The 19,800-nt window shown below is 35.2% G+C and overlaps 1 protein-coding gene across 1 annotated transcript; it reads right to left on the minus strand.

Moving 5' to 3' along the window:
- Nucleotides 1-358: 358 nt before the first annotated feature.
- On the minus strand, nucleotides 359-13,581 carry smyd2a (SET and MYND domain containing 2a). Its single transcript, XM_016498629.1, has 12 exons — nucleotides 13,154-13,581; nucleotides 11,797-11,860; nucleotides 6,952-7,062; nucleotides 4,739-4,799; nucleotides 4,214-4,338; nucleotides 3,315-3,382; nucleotides 3,118-3,220; nucleotides 2,609-2,719; nucleotides 2,264-2,387; nucleotides 1,350-1,524; nucleotides 1,117-1,225; nucleotides 359-970 (listed from the first exon to the last, which is right to left on the minus strand). Exons 1-12 carry the CDS (start codon nucleotides 13,324-13,326, stop codon nucleotides 887-889), a joined length of 1,308 nt encoding a protein of 435 aa, XP_016354115.1. The 5' UTR covers nucleotides 13,327-13,581; the 3' UTR covers nucleotides 359-886.
- Nucleotides 13,582-19,800: the final 6,219 nt, after the last annotated feature.

Here is a 19,800-nt window from a genome sequence, read left to right on the forward strand (position 1 = left end):
TTCCATAGGGCTCTGCCAAACACGTGCTCTTGGTCATAGCAGATGGTATGAGAGCCATATATGGATTTCATCACCATGGTTACAGCCAAGGATGCGACACAGCTCATGTAGAGACTTATGACAAAAACAATAGCAGATGATGGTGATTACAAGTCGCTGGATGTATTTAGTGATACAAAGATAAATGTGTTAATTTGATAGATATCTATATGTATATCTCTATATATCTATATACGGTTGTAAATAAATTGTAATCAAAGTCGTCAGTTTTTGTCTTAAGGAATTTATTACTTTAGTGTCACATTAAAATTTTGCATGTGGCAGTCTGCATATTTTTTTAATTTCCTCTTTTTTTTTTTTGCCCATGCTACCTGTCAAAATTGTACAATACTAAACAAATAAACTTTTAACAAACAAATAAGCAATAATGAAAGTAACACTATGAAATGCACTGATTGAATGGAAGTCCAATATCTTAACACTGATCAGTGCAAAACAATATCCATGCAAACAGACAAGTAAAACAGAATCAGTGATCCGAATCCTTCGCCTTATTGAGAATATATAAATGATAGACATTCGTTAGCTATTGAAAACAAGAATATTGTTGCTACATGAGAGGGCAAAATATTGGTTAAAAACCTGACATATATTGATATGATTCTTAAATCTTAGCCCTTCTTTACAGAAAACAGTGCAGCACATTTGTGCAGACCATCCAAGCAACAAAATATTTCAGACTCGGGCCATCTATTTACAAACCAAAAATTCATTTAAATGACATCTCAGATGAACAGACAATTTTGACATCACTTTGTTTTAATATTCCCAGGAGAGGTATAAGACACATGCCAGCGTTTGATGCATATTCCTCCATGCGTTCCCATTATTTCTGCTCTTCCATGTCCTTCTTAATCTCAGCGATGTATGGGTGGTCTTTACCGTGGGCAACATCCATGATTGCAAGAGCCTGTGACAAATTCATCCACAACAATTTGTAAAGCCTAAATGAGTCTAAAAATATCTACAGCAATTCATATTTGCCATTTGGATTTTAAAAGGGACACCCACATCTAATACTGCATTAGTATAACATTAGCACTGCTAGCATCTTACCTTCTTTAAAGCTTTAACTCCTTGTGTCCTCTTCTCAAGTCCTAGGTACAATCTTCCAAGTTTCAGGTACATAGAAGCCACATTCAGTGAGTAAGGAGGATAGTGCACACTAGAACAATGTGGATTGAATACTATTAATAAAGTGGACCAACTGTAAGTTCATTATTATTCAACTTTTAAAATGTAAAAAATGTAAGACATTTAGAGAGGAAACGCACTGGGCTCAGCATTACCTGTAGGGCTGGATAATTTTCTCGCCATATTTCATTGCTCCATCCCAATCCTGCATATAGAGACAGACTCCCATTGTCTGATACATCATGTGCAACATGTACACATTGGTTTCGGCAAAGATCGAACCCATTTTCTCCAGGCTTATTTCACAGATTTCCAGCAGTTCACTGGGGGGTACTTAGCAGTTAAGGAACTTCCACAAAACCTCCACTTCAGGACATATACAAGATACAAGATGTACATTTTTTTCTTTTATATTTTTGAAAGAAGTCTCTTATGCGTAAAATACAGTAAAACAGTAATATTGTGAATTATTTTTATAATTTAAAATAAGTGTTCTCTTTTAATATAGGCTATTTTAAGAAAGTAATTAATTCCTGGCAAAGCTTTCATGCCAATCTTGTTACATGATCCCTCAGAAATAATTTTAACAAGCTGATTTAGTGCTCAAGGAACATTATTATTATCATCAGTGTTAGAAATAGTTTGTGAAAAATGTGATAAATTTAATGCATCTTTGCTAAATAAAAGTATGGATATCTTTCACAAAAAAACATATATACTGACCTCAAATTTCTGAATGGTAGTGTATTTTGTCTTTGACAAAGTGGTAGCTTGGGGTTACACAAGTTAAGCACTACTGATTTTCTGCTGTCTTTTCTCAGACTTCACAAGCAATTGTGAATAGTAAAAACACTAGTGTATGTTTTGTGACAATATATCCCAAAGGCTAGTATGGCTTCGTCAAGACTAAAAATATCCCGCTGCCTCTAGATTGCCCCATATTCAAAATATTGCACAATAGTGCAGAAATATAAATGTTCTCACACACACACACACACACACACACACACACACACACACACACACACACACACAATAATCCAAAAGAGAAAAGGCCAATGAAGGATATTTTTGTAGTGCTTCGCTCTCCTGAACTCCTCAATGACATTTCTGGCATACATCACCATCTGCTTGATTTCCTCTTGCTCTGGAGGTGTGCTAAGCTTCTTTCGGATCTCCATTTTGGCTTTGTCCTAAAAAAAAATAAGAGCCTGTTATTCCACACATATCAACTTGAATTCTTTAATTAATATTCATTTTTATTCAAACCATAACTACACATTTTGCCATGCTCCAAAATGCACACACACACAAAAATAATCATGTGCAACAAACTGAAAATGATTTCCTATGCCTTTCTACATCAGACAGGTTTCTGAAAACCTGTTTATTACAGGGATAAAATGACACTCACTTTTGATTTAGAGGTGCATTCTTTACAGTCACATGTGAAGAAGTAAGAATCTCTCAACCGTTCAATTCGATCCTCTGTTGGATACAGGAGGTCAATATAACTGTTGAAGATCTATTCAAGAGAAACAAAGAGGACTGTCACACAAAATACCACAATTAAATTAGTAATGAGATGATTATGCAATACTCATAAGATGATAGATGTCAGGAAATTCAAAACTGACTTACCAGAAGATATTACAAAGCATTTTATATTTTACATCACAATTGAATGACAATGATGACTATAATTCTACAGTAAATAATACATAAGGAAGACTTCTTGAATGTGACAACAGCGAATCATATTAGGTCTGGCCAGTCAGTAAAGACTGAAGAGCTGTTGCTGTTTAGCAAAAACTGAGCATTATATTGAGCGTATAATTCAGGTTACTTTTTATTCATGAACAGTGAAATAAGCAGCAATGTTTTTTTTATAATGACTCATGTTCATGGTGTGGCTCGTCTCACCTCTTCTTCAGGGCTGATGTCCTGCACGGCTCTCACCTCGGCCACTGTACCTTTATACGTCACAATCACATTTGGGCTACAGCTGTGGTTCATCAGAGCAACGCTACCACAAACAACAACAATAAAAACATTCAATTACTCTAAAGTATTTAACATATTGAGATCATGGCAATGGTTTTGATTTCTATGAACCTTACTCTGGAAATACAGCAGAACCCAAATGAGACAGCTCCTCATCTTCAATGGTGAAGCCATTACAGTTCACCTATGGTGTAGAAAGGGAGGATTTAGCATGCGTTCGCCTGAAATGTCCCCTGCATTAATGTCATGGACACACAGACTTGGAACTTTCCATGAATGGAGCATACGGATTGGAGTGAAAAATATTTCATGTTATATTTTTCAAAACGCTTAATGCTTTCATTCTTCCATGGAACATAAAATTAAACGCTAGACTGAATGACAGTCAAAGTCACTGTTCACTTTGATCACATCTTTTTCCATACAGTGAAAGTAATAGACTCATTCTCTTTAAAGTTTACCCAAAATTGAGAATTCTGTCATCGATTACTTGACTGTTTTCTTCTGTGGAACATAAAAGAAGATATTGTTTAATTACCACTGGCACTGAAAACAATGAGATATTTCTCAAAATATCATTCTCTTAAGTTCCATAGAAGAAAGCAAGTCATACAGTTTTTACAGGTTGACTAAATTATGACAATTTTTATTTTTGGGTGACGTTTTGGAAAAACATTTTGGAATTTTTTTATTTTATTTTATAAGGTATGCATTCATAACTTAATGAATACAATATAAAACTTAATTTTATATATATAATACTTAGTCTGCAAGATTTCGATAGCAATATAAAATAAAGCAGCAATGTGATTATTTTAATTTGGCTTTTTATTCAGTAGCAAAAAAGTCAGCTAGTTTCAAATTTTAAAAATTCTGTTTATTTTTTCCATGATTTAATGCATTGTTTCATTGGTGCATATCCATGAAATCATATCAAATAAAATGATAATTCCTCTATATTCATTTAGTAAAAAAGTTCCAAAGTTATACAGAAATGAAAATCAGTTAGCTTTACCTGAGCGAAGAGTTCAGTAAGTGCTGCATTATCAGGAAAATCGAGATGTCGGGAGTAAAAGTGGTGTAGTGCAGCAATGTCTGTATCATTCATCTCATTCTTCTCATTATCTAGCTTGTCCAGATCTGACAAACATGCACAGAAAAGGCAATTAACATTTCATATTCAAAAAGGCTCCAGTCTTACATTATCCAAATTATGCCACAACTTGGACAGAATAATTATAACTGAATTTCAAGGCAACAGCAGAAATAGCTCTCTTTACATCAAAACGCACAATGTCTGACTTTTTTGTGGCTCCACTAGTTACAATTTGAGACATAGACGAAGGCTTGAAGTCCTACTCCAGGCGTCATATATCTGAGACAGCCAACAGAGCAGCTGGTAAGGGTCATTAAACAGGTGTGGAAAGTCACTGGCTTTACTCACTTCAACTTCAAACCCTCATTTAAGCAAACGCCTTTGCATTTTTAAAACCGTATAAGGATAATGTTTGGCTCACTCAGAGAACAACTAGACACTCACGTGCTTCTAATTCTCTAAGAGTCAACACTCTTTCTGAAGGAGTCCTTTCCGTTTGGCACTTCTGAAAAACAAGCAAATGTTTAAAAGTTAGATTTGACGCGAGTCTTGCAAACGGTCAAACATGCAAAACAAATACTTGTTTCAGTGTTTGATAAGACACAACAGTTTTCCGGCCAACTGTCTAACGGAGCTTGCTGTGTGACACAAAGCGCCATGTGTCGGCTGAGTGAGTCACAGGGAGAGCTGCCAGGGCTGATGCATTCAGGAAAAAGACATCCATGAAAAACACATGGTAGCACCATATGTGCCAGAGTAGCACTGAAAATGCTACATCTAAATCTAAACTTAGACTAAATCATCAGCTGCACGCTGGATTGTACTGATTCTTAAAAAAAGACTGAATATTACTACTGGTGACCCTTTCAAAAAAATGAAAACCAATACGTGTTTTCACACCTGTGAAGGTTAATCATCTGCGCAATGTAACCGGTGTAGCCAGAAGATCTGAGTTTCTTCATACTCCCTCTCTGCCGGTGTCTGAAACCCGATAAATGCTGCCTTCATAGGCAACATACGGAGGTAGGAAGGCAACATGGCACATCTAAATCCAATGTTTGTGTAACATCCTGTTGTCTGAAATTCCTTGATCTGGCTGGATTTTGAAGACGAGTGAAGAGATGTGTTTTTTTCGCTGCCTATGATCTCCCACAATACTGTGTGTGTGTGTGTGTGTGTGTGTGTTCAGGCGCATGAATAAAAATCCCATCGGATGGAGGAGAAGGATTTTTTTTTCTTCATTTTATTAATTTCTAAAACAATGTCCATCATGTATTGCTTAAAAGCGACAATAAAAACATTTATAATTTTACAAAAGATTTCTATTGCAAATAAATGCTGTTCTTTTGAACGGTCTATTCATCAATGAACCCTGAAAAATGCGTCATGGTATCCAAAAAATATTAAGCAGTACAAGTGTTTTCAACATTATAAATACATTGTGTTTCTTGAGCACCACATCAGCATATTAGAATGATTTCTGAAAGATCATGAAGTGACGCTGAAGACTGGAGTAATAGCTGCTGAAAATACAGCTATTCATCACAGAAATGAATGACATTTTAAAATATATTAAAATAGAAAACAGTGTGTAATAGTAAAAATCATATATGTGGTGATTATATTCCTCAGTGATTTGTTTTTGAGCAAGCTGCCTCTTTCTCTGACCTTTTTATAACAGATACTATTTTTTTCAACACATTCAGAGAAAATAATATCACCGTCTTTCATGTAAAGCTGCAGGATCTGCAGACATTGCTGACTTAAAACTCTATTCAAACTACAGAAGCGGCACTGCAAAACGACTCCCGTAATTGGCAAGTGAGGATTGTGACTGCACTAGACCTCTCTTACTCTGTGAACTGAAGTACTCATGAGTAGAGTGGCTGTAGCTATAGACATTATTACAGCAGACCAGCTGGAGAGCTGCCTCCTCAACACAGTTACACAGCCAAAAACCGTTTTAAGTTCTAACAGGCAGTAAAGTTCTAGCAGAGACTCAAATGTAATTACTACCTTTTAGTAAATTTACTGTAAACGTCCAACTAGGGAAGTGTGTTAGTCTGCAAAATATCATTAAGTGTAATAATAATAGCGTTTAGCGCATGTGCATGAAAAGTTACCAAGAAGTGACTTTAAAGCAGTGTCATTGCTGTTACCTAAAGCTATTAATATTGTTTTTGTCAACTGAAGTAAAGCTGAAATAAAAAAAGAAATATTTGATGAAAAAAGTTACATTAACATGAGAAATGTTGCTTTGAAAACTATCTGAAATAAAATGTTTAATTTGAAGCATTAACTAAAACTGAAATAATAATAAATTAAAGCTAAATAGAAATATATATATATATATATATATATATATATATATACACACACAAAGAAATAATAAAAATGACAAAAGCACAACAAAATTACTAAAGCTTGAACTACAATTCAAATTAAATATTAATTAATACATTAATAGTATATAAGTAATGCTAAAACAACACTGCTAGAGCATTTGGCATCCATGCAACCAAAGTAATAATGTTACAATCTGAGTGTGTCTGAATATGTCATATGGTGTGGCACTTTGTGTTGAAGGGACAGTTCACCCAAAAATTTAATTTTGTTGCATAAAATACCGTTATGCCAAAAAAGTAGGTCGTCCTCACCTGTTTCAGAATTATTCTGGCGACCAGTCGCACGGTTTCTGAGGGACACCAGTTTTCTCCATATGTGCACATGGCCGAGCACTCCAACTTGTGCATGGGCCAGTCTCCTCTCTGAGGGAAGGACAAGGACATGTTTATTTTCACACAAATATAGCATATTTGTTCACACTTTATTTTAAGGTCCAATTCTCGCTATTAACAAACCATTAACTACGACTTTACCCTCAAACTCCTAATTTACGGCTTATTAATAGATAGTAGGTAGCTGTTAAGTTTAGGTATTGGGTAGGATTAGGGATGTAGAATATGGTCATGCAGAATATGTGCTATATAAGTACTAATAAGCAGCCAATATGTTAATAATAGGCATGCTAATAAGCAACTAGTTAATAGTGAGAATGGGACCCTACACTAAAGTGTTATCGCATATTTTTATATTGCATCGGCATAACATATACTCCGACGAACAACGTAACACACTCAGAGCTCAAGGGTCACAGCTCTTCTTTTTGAGATGATATGCTTTTGATATAACCAATCGCATGTCGGCTCGTTTCCGTTTGATGAGTCATGCTTTCAAATTGAATGGAGCCTCAAGACGAATACGAGAATTCCTGAGAGATAAGACTTTGAATTAGTCTCGGGCTGCCTCACAGACTACTGGGCAACGAATAAACTAAATCCTGTGTTCTGGCGAGCAAACAGAAACTGATCCCTAATGCGTTCGAGATGGATTGTCATAGCAACAGCACGGCCAGAATGCCTTCCAGCTCAATTTAGGAATAGAGCAACAACCAAGTCCCTTAAAATAAACAGGCTACGCAGACTTGCTCCATGATCACTGCTTAAACTATATTGGTTTGCTGTTCTTTTTTTTTGCCTTTGGCTTTTTATATTTAAGTGGACAAAAGGGTGTATTTTTTCTGCAATAAAATACTCTTCCTTTGCCAATGACAAACATTTGTAGCTTTAAAAAACATTTCTGTTTATTTGAACACTGTGGTCAGACATCAAAATCAATGGTGTGATTTTTGGGGTGAGACTTCCTGGAAGTAATTTATGCAGACAATGGTGCATAATAGTTGGGATGACAAAACAAATATGCTCTACATTTACTCCTTGGAGAAGCTGATGATAACATAATTGAATAGGCTAGATCAATCTATCCAGCCTATCAATTTAAAGGGATAGTTCACCCAAAAATGAAAATTCTGTCATTAATTACTCACCCTCATGTCGTTCCAAACCCGCAAGACCTTCGTTAAATTTTTTTTTGGAACACAAATTATGATATTTTTGATGAAATCCAAGAGCTTTTTGACCCTGCATAGACAGCAATGCAACTGACACGTTCAAGGCCCAGAAAGGTAATAAGGACATTGTTAAAATAGCCCATGTGAAATCAGTGGTTCAAACCTAATTCTATGAAGCTATGAGAATACTTTTTGTGTGCAAAGAAAACAAAAATAACGACTTTATTTGACAATTTCTTCTCTTCCAAAGTCTTCCTCTCTTTTGAAATCTTCAGACTAGAGGTCTGCACGGGCTTTAAACTGAAGCCCGAACCCGACCCGTACCAGAGATCGTCTGACCCGACCCGACCCGAGCGGCAGTTAAATTTAGAGCCCGAACCCGACATCTTTTTAAAAAATGCTGTATTTCACGATTGCATGCAACGGTCAGTAAACAAATACATGTAAAGTAACAGAAAAATTAAGGCTCGGCCAGTTCACAAGGCAAAAGAAAAAACACTTACCAGTTATGAAAATTTATGAACATCAGGTGCAGCGGTCACATATATTCTGCCGAGTTTTTGAATGGTTGTATACGACAAGACGATAATTCTTCCATCGTGCAAATTATGGTCATTTTCGTCAGTTAAGGCTCGTTAGCATTCGGCCTGCTTTAAATCAGACACAGAGATGCAGTGCATTTATTTGAATGAATTAATTATATCATTTATTTGAATTAGCGAGAGAGAGAGAGAGAGAGAGAGAGAGAGAGGGATGAAAGTTGCGTGTGTGAACCAGCGTCTGCGCGCCTCTCTCTACAAGCAATTAGGCTTAGTTACTTCAAAAACAGCTTACCCCCTCATTGCAGAAAAATATAAAGTTGCGAGTCAGTAGCCTGTCGAAGCTATTTTACTAATAAAAGTTTCCGTGCTGTGTTGTCGTGTGCACTAATGTGTGTGCGTGCGTCTAAGCATCGTAGCCTACTACATATAGTTTTAGTTTAGCTATAACTAAACCCGTTCGACCCGAACCCATTCATTAAACTTTAACCCGAACCCAACCCGAAAGTATTTCGGGACCCGTCGGGCTCGGGTCGGGTAGCAGACCTCTACTTCAGACATGTTTATGAAGATCTGCTTGTAAGCAAGGCACAGTGCATCCGGATTAAGTCGATAAAGCATAAAGTCATTATTTTTGTTTACTTTGCACACAAAAAGTATTCTCCTAGCTTCATAATATTACTGTTGAACCACTTGAACTATTTTATCAATGTCCTTACTACCTTTCTGGGCCTTGATCATGTCAGTTGCATTGATGTTTATGCAGGGTCAAAAAGCTCTTGGATTTAATCAAAAGGATGAATTTGTATTCTGAAGATGAATGAAGGTCTTATGGGATTGGAACGACATGAGGGTAAGTAATTAATGACAGAATTTTCATTTTTGGGTGAACTATCCCTGTAAGGTCTTGTGAAGTGAAAAGCTGCATGTTTGTTAGAAACAAATCCATCAGTAAGGTGTTTTAACTTTAAACTGTTGCCTCTGGCCAAAAAAAGTCTGTAATCCATAATAACACTGCCTCCAGCGAAAAAGTCCATCTGCTGTTGTCCTCTCACATCAAAATCCACTGTTTTAAATGGTTTACTCCTGATTCAGACGAGACAACTTTTTCACTGGAGAAAGCAATATTATGGATAGAGGACTATATTAGCTCAAAGTAATGGCTTGAAGTTAAAATGTTTTAATAATGGATTTGTTTATTTCAAACAAAGTTATTCGCTTCACAAGACATTGTGTGAATTACTTGTGGATTATTGTATGCTTTTACTGTTTGGACTCTCATTCTGACGGCACCCATTAACTGCAGAGGATCCATTGGTGAGCAAGTGATGTAATGCTACATTTCTCCAAATCTCTTCCAATGAACAAACAAACTTGCATACATCTTGGAGGGCTAACGGTGAGTAAATTTTCAGCAAATTTTCATTTTTGGATGACCTATTTCTTTAACATATGATGCTCATCTATGTAGCTTTGCAACTCAGTTCAGACAGAAAAACAAGGACCCATAAAGGGACAAGCCTGAACAGAAACACCAAACAGCCGCAAGATGATGGATTCTAATGCCACAACTTGTACAATGCACAAAAACAGCAGGGCCGAGACAGAAGGGCCTTGTGGTAGAGTGCAAATGGATTATTGATGATTTTTATTTTCAGTGCTGGATTTTTGACTCTGCTTGGCGCTCACCAGCAAAGATCAATTACAGAGCTGTCACTCTGACTGTGGTCTCCATAGACCACTATCCCTGTTGCTCATCCTGGAGGAACTCATGAATGAGGGAATGAGTCAACTGTGCTGTCTTATACGTTTATGAGATAAAATAAATATTTTAAAGCCTTTCAGAAAGGAAAAAGTCAATATGAGAATTATTGTATTGATTGGAGATGCATTACCATTCAAAAGTTTGAAAGTCTCTTATGCTCAATTCTATAATTAATTGATTAAAAAAGTAAAAACACTACAATTTAAAATTAATGTTTTCTTTGTTAATATATTTTAATCATATTCCTTCAATAACAGAGCAAAATGTTCAGCATCCATTATCCCAGTCTTCACACCACATAGGCCTAATCCTTCAGAAATCATTCTAATATGCCGATTTGGCTCAAAAAGCATTATTATTTATAAATGAATTTAATGCATCCTTGCTGAATAAAAAAAATAAATAAAAATGCTGACCCCAAACTTTTGAATGGTAGTTGTAGTATGTGTTTTCCTTTAAGCTTATACTGCCGTTCTTCCATTATCTTCCATTATGTCCCCCTTGCAGACCATGTTGTCTAAATCAAACCATATAAACTATTTACTATCGACGCAAATTATTACATATAAATCAAAACTGTTCAGCTACCCCTGTGACCCTACATAGGATAATTTGCTTTGGAGAATGGATGGATCAAAATTTGTCTTAAATATGCAGCAAAGAGTGGTGGAGGTCCAGCTGATTTTGAGCTGCTAACACAAAGGTTGCAGGTGTGATTCCAGGTGAACAGAGTCCATTATCTATGGAGTTCATTCTGAGACTGCGCTACTCTGCATTTCAGCTATCGTTGCTCCAGTGGGACCATCCTTGCAATTAGAGCACTGTAGTGTAAGTACTAAGCGTTGGGGAAAAAAAGCTCAGATATATGCTGACAGAGCAAAATTAACTTTATAAAACAGATCATTATGGCTGTGGCTTCCAATTGGTCAATACAGCATTCCAGTGTTACATTCCATGATACAAGAACAGCTCTGACCAGTTCACACTATATCACTACGCAGCATCCATAGCAGATCATAATTCATGTTGCAAAGCAATGTGTTTTTGATTTCCTTTTTGTGAGCTTGACAGCCTGGTCACTATGGACTGTCTGGCATGGAAAAGAGCGGCTTGAAGATTCTTCAAAAAATGTCTCTTTTTGTGTTCCACAGTATATGAACAAGTAAATAATGATAGAATTTTCATTTTTGAGTGAACTATTTCTGTAATAGTCAACGGAGCAAATCCACACCGAGACTATGATTTCATTTTCTTCATCAACCCATTAAGATCACAAACACAGACTTACCTGACACTCTACATTGCAATAATAGGCCTGTTTACATTTTCCACACTTCGACAGCCCTTCTCTCCTGTAAATGAAATAACAAATAGTTTAAGTGGTCAGATGATTCTCAATTCACCCTTCAGTATGCCACTATTTCCCTCTATGTTGAAGGGATTGTTCACCTAAAAATTAATTTCTGACATAATTTATTCATCCTTATGCCTTTCCAAACCCCTAACACTTTCATTATTCTGTGGAACACAAAAGGAGATGTTCGAATGACAGCCAAGGTCACCATTCACTTTCACTGCATCTTTTTTCCATACAATAAAAAGTGGTGGATTCTGTCATTCTCTTTAAAGTTCACTCAAAAATTCTGTCATCATGATCATGATATTGTTCCAAACCTGTATGACTTTCTTCTGCTGAACATAAAAGAAGATATTTTGAAGAATGTTGGCAACCCATTTTGGTGTCCATTGACAGATATTTCTCAAAATATCTTATTTTATGTGTCACAGAGGAAAGTCAGTTTTTCATACAGTTTTTAGAGGGCGAGTAAATGGTGGCAAAATATTCCTTTTACCTAAACTATCCCTTATACGTTGAAAATATGCATGGTTTAACTGTTCACAATAAGATCTACATCATTAATTCAAAAATATATAAGGCGATTTTTATTTCATGCTAAATTTAACATCTCCTTACTTGTTCCATGGAAGAAAGTCATACTTCACCTTCAGTGTAACAAACAATACGAAAGCTGCAAAAATTATAATCGACAAATCCACTGATTCTAAACTCGCAGTAATTCTGTTGTACCTCAAATCGTCACACGCTGTAATTATATACATCAATAACACCAAAAGCTTTCATTAAAATGCATAAAATAATAATTTATACAGTCTGAATTGACATTTGCTTACAGTAGAGATATACTGTCATTGCATCTTGTGGATTTATCTAGTATAGAACCATCACACAAGTCTCCAAAAAACATTTACTGACTGGAAATAAATATTTCACTGAACATTCATCCACAGCACTCACTGGCCGTGTTGGATGTGTATACAAAGTGGGTCACCCTTCCCAGTGCATGACCCAGCAGCATTTAAACAGCAGTGCAAACAAAAAAAGCATGTGCCAGCCATCTTTAAGAGGGATCAGCCCCGAAGTGAATGCAGATTACGTGCTTGTCAAACATGTCACTATCAAAACAAAATTGATTGTGAACTATTATAAAAGTTCATAAATATTACAATGCTGCTATGTGTGCATGCACTGTCAAATGAAACATCCGTAAACAACACGCCATGGGCTTCTAGTCTCGTGCACAAAGACACAAAGTGTCAGACGTCGACTAATAAGGAGCGCTGACCTGGTAAAGCAGCATTCGCAGTGTCCGCCTCTCTCGTTCACGGTCAGCACGTAAGCATACGCCGGACAGGCGAACACTAGATCACCAACTTTGAAATGCTTTGTGGCTTTGAGTCCTCGGCCTTTACCGGGGCTCTGAAACCTTTCGGTGCCCTCAATTCCCTCGGTTTTCATCGCTCTTGACCTGCTGCTCGCGTGTCACACTTCCTCGCGCTAGTCAGAAAGCGGTGTCTCGGTTTCAGTTGGTTTTGTTAGCGACTGCGGCAAGTGTAGTGACGCCACTGCCACACCACATGTTCGGCGAAAAAACTCTGAACAACGAGCTGCACCAGCAGGGACGCGGTTTACGGCGGAGCCACGCACGCCCAGCGGTCCTAAAGCCCGTCCGCGAGCCAGCGTCCAGCTGCGACCTCGTTATTTGGCCTCATGGCGCCATCGCGTGCTCATTAGGCGGAAGTGAGGCATGGTGATTGTGAAATAATCCGATCGATCTCCTAAAATTTCTCCAAAAATCACAACGGCTGCGCCAGAAAGCAAAGACAGTCTAATGCCGATGTCGATGTCGATTTTTGAGATTTATAAATAATAAATAAACGGAATAAATAAGCTTTCCATTGATGTATGGTTTGTTAGGATAGGACAATATTTGGCCGAGATACAACTATTTGAAAATCTGGATTCTAAGGGTGCAAATAAATAAACAAATAAACAAATAAATAATTCAAAATATGGAGAAAATCGTCTTTAAAGTTGTCCAAATGAAGTCTTTAGCAATGCATGCCTATATATTACTAATCAAAAAATTAAGTTTTGATATATTTAAAGTAGGAAATTGACAAAATATCTTCATGGAACATGATCTTTACTTAATATCCTAATAATGTTTGGCATAAAAGAAAAATCGATCATTTTGACCCATACAATGTTATTTTATAAATATACCCGTGCGACTGGTTTTGTGGTCCAGGGTCACATTTATGAAATTCATGTACAGGCCTACTTAATAACTACGGCATATTTATTCGGAAACCAAAACTTAAGCAACAGACATTTAGAAATGTTTAGAAATGTACATATAAGAAAGTTTGCTTTTCTTCCATTATCATTTGTTTTTACACAGAAGTCGTAATATTTATATGCATCTATTTTATTAATAATTCTTACTCCGTACCACTATTATTATGCATTTAATTTTTTTGTCAGTGTGTGTTGATGCTTTTTATTGATGGAATAATGTGTGGCATTGTCATGAAAATAAATGAAGAAAACAAATCATGGTTATAACCGCACAGGATTGTGGGACATCATAGGCAGCGAGTGCTGCAAATCCAAACAGATTAATTAATCTTTTAGTTTGATGTTACAGAAATGAATTGGGACGCGCGTTGATGTCTTTCTACCTCCAAATACAGCCTTTGAAAACAATATTTGTTGGACGCAGCCATAGACTGTAAAAAGGGACGCAGCCCGTGAGTGTTGATGTGAAACACATGTAAAACCTATGACTCTGAAAAGTGACCAGTTGCGATTTTTTTCATACTTTAAGCTCTTTTGAAAAGACACTCTCTTTTTTCATATAAACTCATTTGGTGCTGTCTTGCATCTATCTCAGTTATCAATAATAAAAATAACATCAGAGGACTTGTACTTAGAGGACCTCAAAGTATTGACCCTGTAATGTCTGACATATAAAATAATAATCTGATATATATTAATAGAACAGTTAACTGAATATAGGCTAACAGAAAACAGTTCGCATATGTTTTTATGTTTTGTATCATATGCTGTTTTCCCCACAGTTGTTCATAATACACTTGGTGGCTCTGATGCCTGCTTCCATCAGTTTACCTTATAGTGCACTGCTACATGCTGAAACATGCTCTCCAATACTTCCATCTGCTGGTAAGAGCGAGTTATACTTAACCAGATGACAATTTATTGCTCCATTACTCCAGCCCCACTGGGATTGTTGTTTTCTCATGTCCTGGATATTGCACTTAAGAATTGTTAAATCAGAATTATGTTTCCCACATCAGAGGAACACTAAAGCCTGAAAGGATTTGTCTTTTAAGGCAGAGGAGTTGCTATTGTGAACGCAAATGTTGTTTTCCAGTATCGATCGGAATATATTTTGGCAAAGAATTGCATGTGGAGAAATTATTCCAGTAATAATGAGGAAAAGGAGCCAAATGGTCAATACATGAATGACAAACAAAAACTAACCACTGCATCAATTGGGTATTTTTTATATATAAAAAAAGAAACCCTAAAAACAAAGATATTTGAGCTTTTCATTTTGAAATGGTTCTAGCTGATTCGACATTAAAGGGTGGTAAATGTAAGGCCAGCATTCACATGCAAATCATCAATTAGTCCGATTGGCAAAGTTACAGAACAGCTCTTTGTGTTAAGTTATCATCAGTGAGGTAGAAGAGTTGAATAATTCATCACAATTGTTCATCTTTCTGTAATAAAAGCAGTAGCTTTTGGCTCCTGGATCAGTATATATTTTTATATGGTTTGGATATGGCAACATTACAGACTATGAATGCGCCCAGTGCTTGTATCATCAGACTTTTTCATTTTCTTGGCCAATTTATTTATTTTTGCTTGTTATTTTGTATTCTTTTAAGGGAAGACCTTTAGACATTTAAACAGAATGCAAAGGCTTTCTTTTTCTTTTTCATAAAACAGTTTTATAATAAGAACATTTCCATGATCACATATTATTTTTGTGTTGCATTTCACTGTGAAATTTGACAGGGGAATTCTGTGTGACTCCAACATGCCTTAGTTTCAACTCATGAAGCAGACATAGGGGAAGGATCAAAGATTAAGAAATGACTCACGAAATTCCCTCTCTGCCCCATTCTTCTCCATATTAAAATGTGATAAAATCACCTTTCAGATAAATCCAAGGATCTGACACAAACATGCACCTAAAGGATTTATCCAACCCTGCTGCTCAATCAAAATTTTTTTTTTTCTTAGTAGTTCTAATCTAAAGACACAACCCTTTATAATGCCATCAAAGAAGAATACACCTATCCATTTGTGAATAATGCTATCATTTTCATTTATTTTCTTGATTAATGTGTAATACAATGTTTCTTGGGACATAAACCCCCCTCTGTTTGGCATTCCCGTAGTCGTCATGTCCTAAATACTAAATCATTTTTGATATTAGCAAGGGCAGAGCCTATGGGAATAATAATAATATTTTTTTTCTAATAAAAGGAAGATGGATTAGATAGTCCGGATTGTCATTTTCAATTAAAGAAAATGATAAGGAATGAAAAAAAAAAATATAAGTAGATTTAGATTTATAAAGAGACTCAGATATGATAAAATGCTTCAATCTGTGCAGATGACAGAGAGCAGTCTGAACCCTTAAATCTCCCCATAACAAACATGTAGGGCTTACCGCTACACTCTGAGCTCATTTAGTTTGGAGCCTGAATGCAAAAATGTTTTTTTTTTTTATCTTTTATTGTCTGCAATTTTTTTTCTGATCTTTCCTTTTTAACCTCCCAACTGTGTATGATGTTCAGGTACACTTACATCTCATTGTGTGATAATATACAGTGCTTTCACACACATTGAAAAAATTCCTGTCTTCGTTTCACACACTCTTCTTCTACAGTTCCTTTAGGGCACATCTTAGTTTCACAGAATTCTACCAGCAGCTGTTGCAGACATGAGTAATGTGCGATTGTTGGCCCATAAAGTGCTCTAAGAAAATTCCCCGCAGTTGTAGGCCCTGCGCTGTTATTAGTGGCCACTTGGATTGAGTGCCAAGTCTGTGGCCACATATCACAACAATGATCTCTGTTTTCACTGTGGAGCTTTGAATTCAACTGCCCGATTCCCTCAAAACAGGTGCAAAACTGACCTCAGTTGAAGTTGGTGATGGTCTCACTTCTGCTTTGAGTGACAAAATTAGTGTGATACTGTTAGCACCTTTACACCTGTGACATTTCTACATTTTGCATATATGAGATACATATATATATATATATATATATATATATATATATATATATATACACACATATACATATATATATACATATAATATATATATATATATATATATATATATATGAGATTTGAAAAGGTGCTGCACATCATATAAAAAGTGGTTAAAGTCTAACATTTAAAATTATACTTTATTTAATTTTCAAACTATTGATTTAATTGGACTCTTAATACAAGAAGTAAGAATTTTACAATTACCCCAGTTACAGTAGTTGGGGCAATTCTAACACTTAATATATTAACTTGCTGTATTTCAAATATGATTATGCTTCAAAGTAATAAATATCACTGCTTTAGTACTATATTATAATATTATCAATTAATATTAAAATAATAATATATTGGTACTGATTTTAGATGGCAGGACTAAAATGTTTAAATAGCTAATAATAATAATAATAATTATTATTATGTCTAAGTGATAGTTTCGTTATTGATTTAAAATGGATTAAATCATTTTATTAAAAAATAAATATCAGTATTTAATTCAATAAGTCAACTAGATACATAATGAAATAATGTTCATTATATATTTTAAAGATTTAATATTTCCAAGTAACAATTTTTCAAACAATTATTATTATTAACAATTAGTATGATCTATTATTATTTCATAACATTTGTTGCAGTTGTCACTAATGTAAAATCTTCTGGTAGTTGCTAGTGATAATGTGAGTACCTGTCATTCATGCAGTATTATTGAGATACTATTAGAGTTTATATATTATATTATATAATATTAATACAAATGATAATAATAACAGCAATAATAATAATAATAATAATTGTTATTATTATATAAATTATTTTGTAAATGTTATATTTTCTGTTAATTTTCATTTTAATTTTAGCTAAAGTTTTACTAATTGTGTTGTGTGCTTTTGTCGTTTTTATTAGTTTTTTAAATGTATTAATTTTTGTAAAAATATGTCTTATGGTTTATATTAATTTCGGTTTCTATTTCAGTTTTAGTTATTTTAGCACAGCAAGATAAACAAAATGAAATGGTGCATTGGCAACTAGCTGAAGTAAAATAGGTTTATTTTTTTATTTTTTTAATAATAAATTTCTGTGAATAATGAAAATTTGGTCTGTGTTTTATATTGAATTTAGGTTTGTTCCTTACATTTTATGGGCTATTTTGCCATTTTAGAGCTTGAAAGCCCTCATTCACTTTTATTACTTAGAAAAAATGTGTCAGGACTTTTTTTTGTTTGTTTTTGAACAACATGAGGGTGAGTAATATTAATATATTAATATTATATTTACTTTTTTTTTTTAAAGTTATTTTATTTTACCTAAAAACCCACAACATTACACTCTAAAAAATGCTGGGTTAAATACAATCCAGCGCTGGGTAAAATATGGACAAACCCAGCGAATGGGTTGTTGCTGGGTCAAAACAACCCAATTGCTGGGTTTGTCCATATTTTACCCAGCGCTGGGTTGTATTTAACCCAGCATTTTTTAGTTTTATTGTTTTAGTTTTAATAGCCCTGCATTGATGTTAGCATTCAACTAAAAACTCAGGGATTTAAAAATTCAATTCAATTCAAATTTATGTAACTTTATATACTGTACATTGAAATGACCATTTTTAGTATAAATGTCACAAAGCATTAAAGCTGATGAACATGTATGAAATTGGTTTTATGGGTAGGTGCTCATATTCTTTTCTGATCTCAAATAAGAAAATTGAAGGCAAAAGTTTGAATTAATGTAGGCCCTGCTGTGCTTCTACAAGCCCACACTCTACTGAGCTGATGAGAGCAGTTTTCTTTAATTCCTTCACCACAATCATTTTATTAATATGGGTAAAACTGGACATCTGGACATTTAAATGCGAGCCATTATGTGTGCCAAACAGATGCTGTTTTATAACCATTTACAGATGTTCATATGACCTGTTTCATATGGATGAGGACACTTCTTGTTTAACAAGAGCAACATTGGAAATAAATAATTTCTTACGATTAAGTTGCTATATTTTTGTCTTAGCACAAAATGTTCTTGTTGTTACAAGTTTCTCTGTCAAGCATTTTCTGCAGATTTTTCTGGCACGTATATTGTCTTCTGAATGTCTCGCAGTTGACGTGAAGAATATACTTAAGCATGATTTGTTGTATTTGCCTTTATAAGCAGTTGGCTTGTTCCAAAAATCATCCCATCATGGAGTAGAAGGACCTAATATTATTGAACTGGTCCTAGCGTACAGATTTGATGAATTGACCATGTTCTTGTGTGCTTATCTTTTGATTGAATGAAAAGGATGAGATTGTCTGAGGAGAGAGGGGGGGAAGGCTTCTTTGTGGATTAAACACAAAGACCGAAGCATCCTCGTCAGAAAATATTACATTTACCAAATGTCTTCATTGCGTCTGGGTTAGATTGCATTTAGTTTATTGCTATGACATGATGAAATCCTTTCAAGTCCTCCCAGGATAGGTGATGTTCATAAGAGAAGGTTGTGTAACCCCTTATACTGTTTATCAAAAATTAAATTGCATCTGTATTGGTTTGTGGCATAAGTATAGCTAATAGCGCTTTTGCATAGTGGTCCCAAAAATAGATGATGTTGCTGTTCAGGGGTCCAAACACATAATATTCGGG

This window comes from Sinocyclocheilus anshuiensis, unplaced genomic scaffold (assembly GCF_001515605.1).
Source record: "Sinocyclocheilus anshuiensis isolate Anshui unplaced genomic scaffold, SAMN03320099.WGS_v1.1 scaffold446, whole genome shotgun sequence".
NCBI classification, from domain to species: domain Eukaryota; kingdom Metazoa; phylum Chordata; class Actinopteri; order Cypriniformes; family Cyprinidae; genus Sinocyclocheilus; species Sinocyclocheilus anshuiensis.

What these genes read in the sequence shown, in the direction of transcription:
- smyd2a (XM_016498629.1), bottom strand. Translation starts at nt 13,326, where the DNA reads ATGAAAACCGAGGGAATTGAGGGCACCGAAAGGTTTCAGAGCCCCGGT. An exon ending in AAAATTATCCAGCCCTACAG is followed by an intron (nt 1,226 to 1,349) that starts GTAATGCTGAGC and finishes ACATTGTTCTAG; the next exon opens with TGTGCACTATCCTCCTTACT. An exon ending in GAGTTAAAGCTTTAAAGAAG is followed by an intron (nt 971 to 1,116) that starts GTAAGATGCTAG and finishes AATTTGTCACAG; the next exon opens with GCTCTTGCAATCATGGATGT.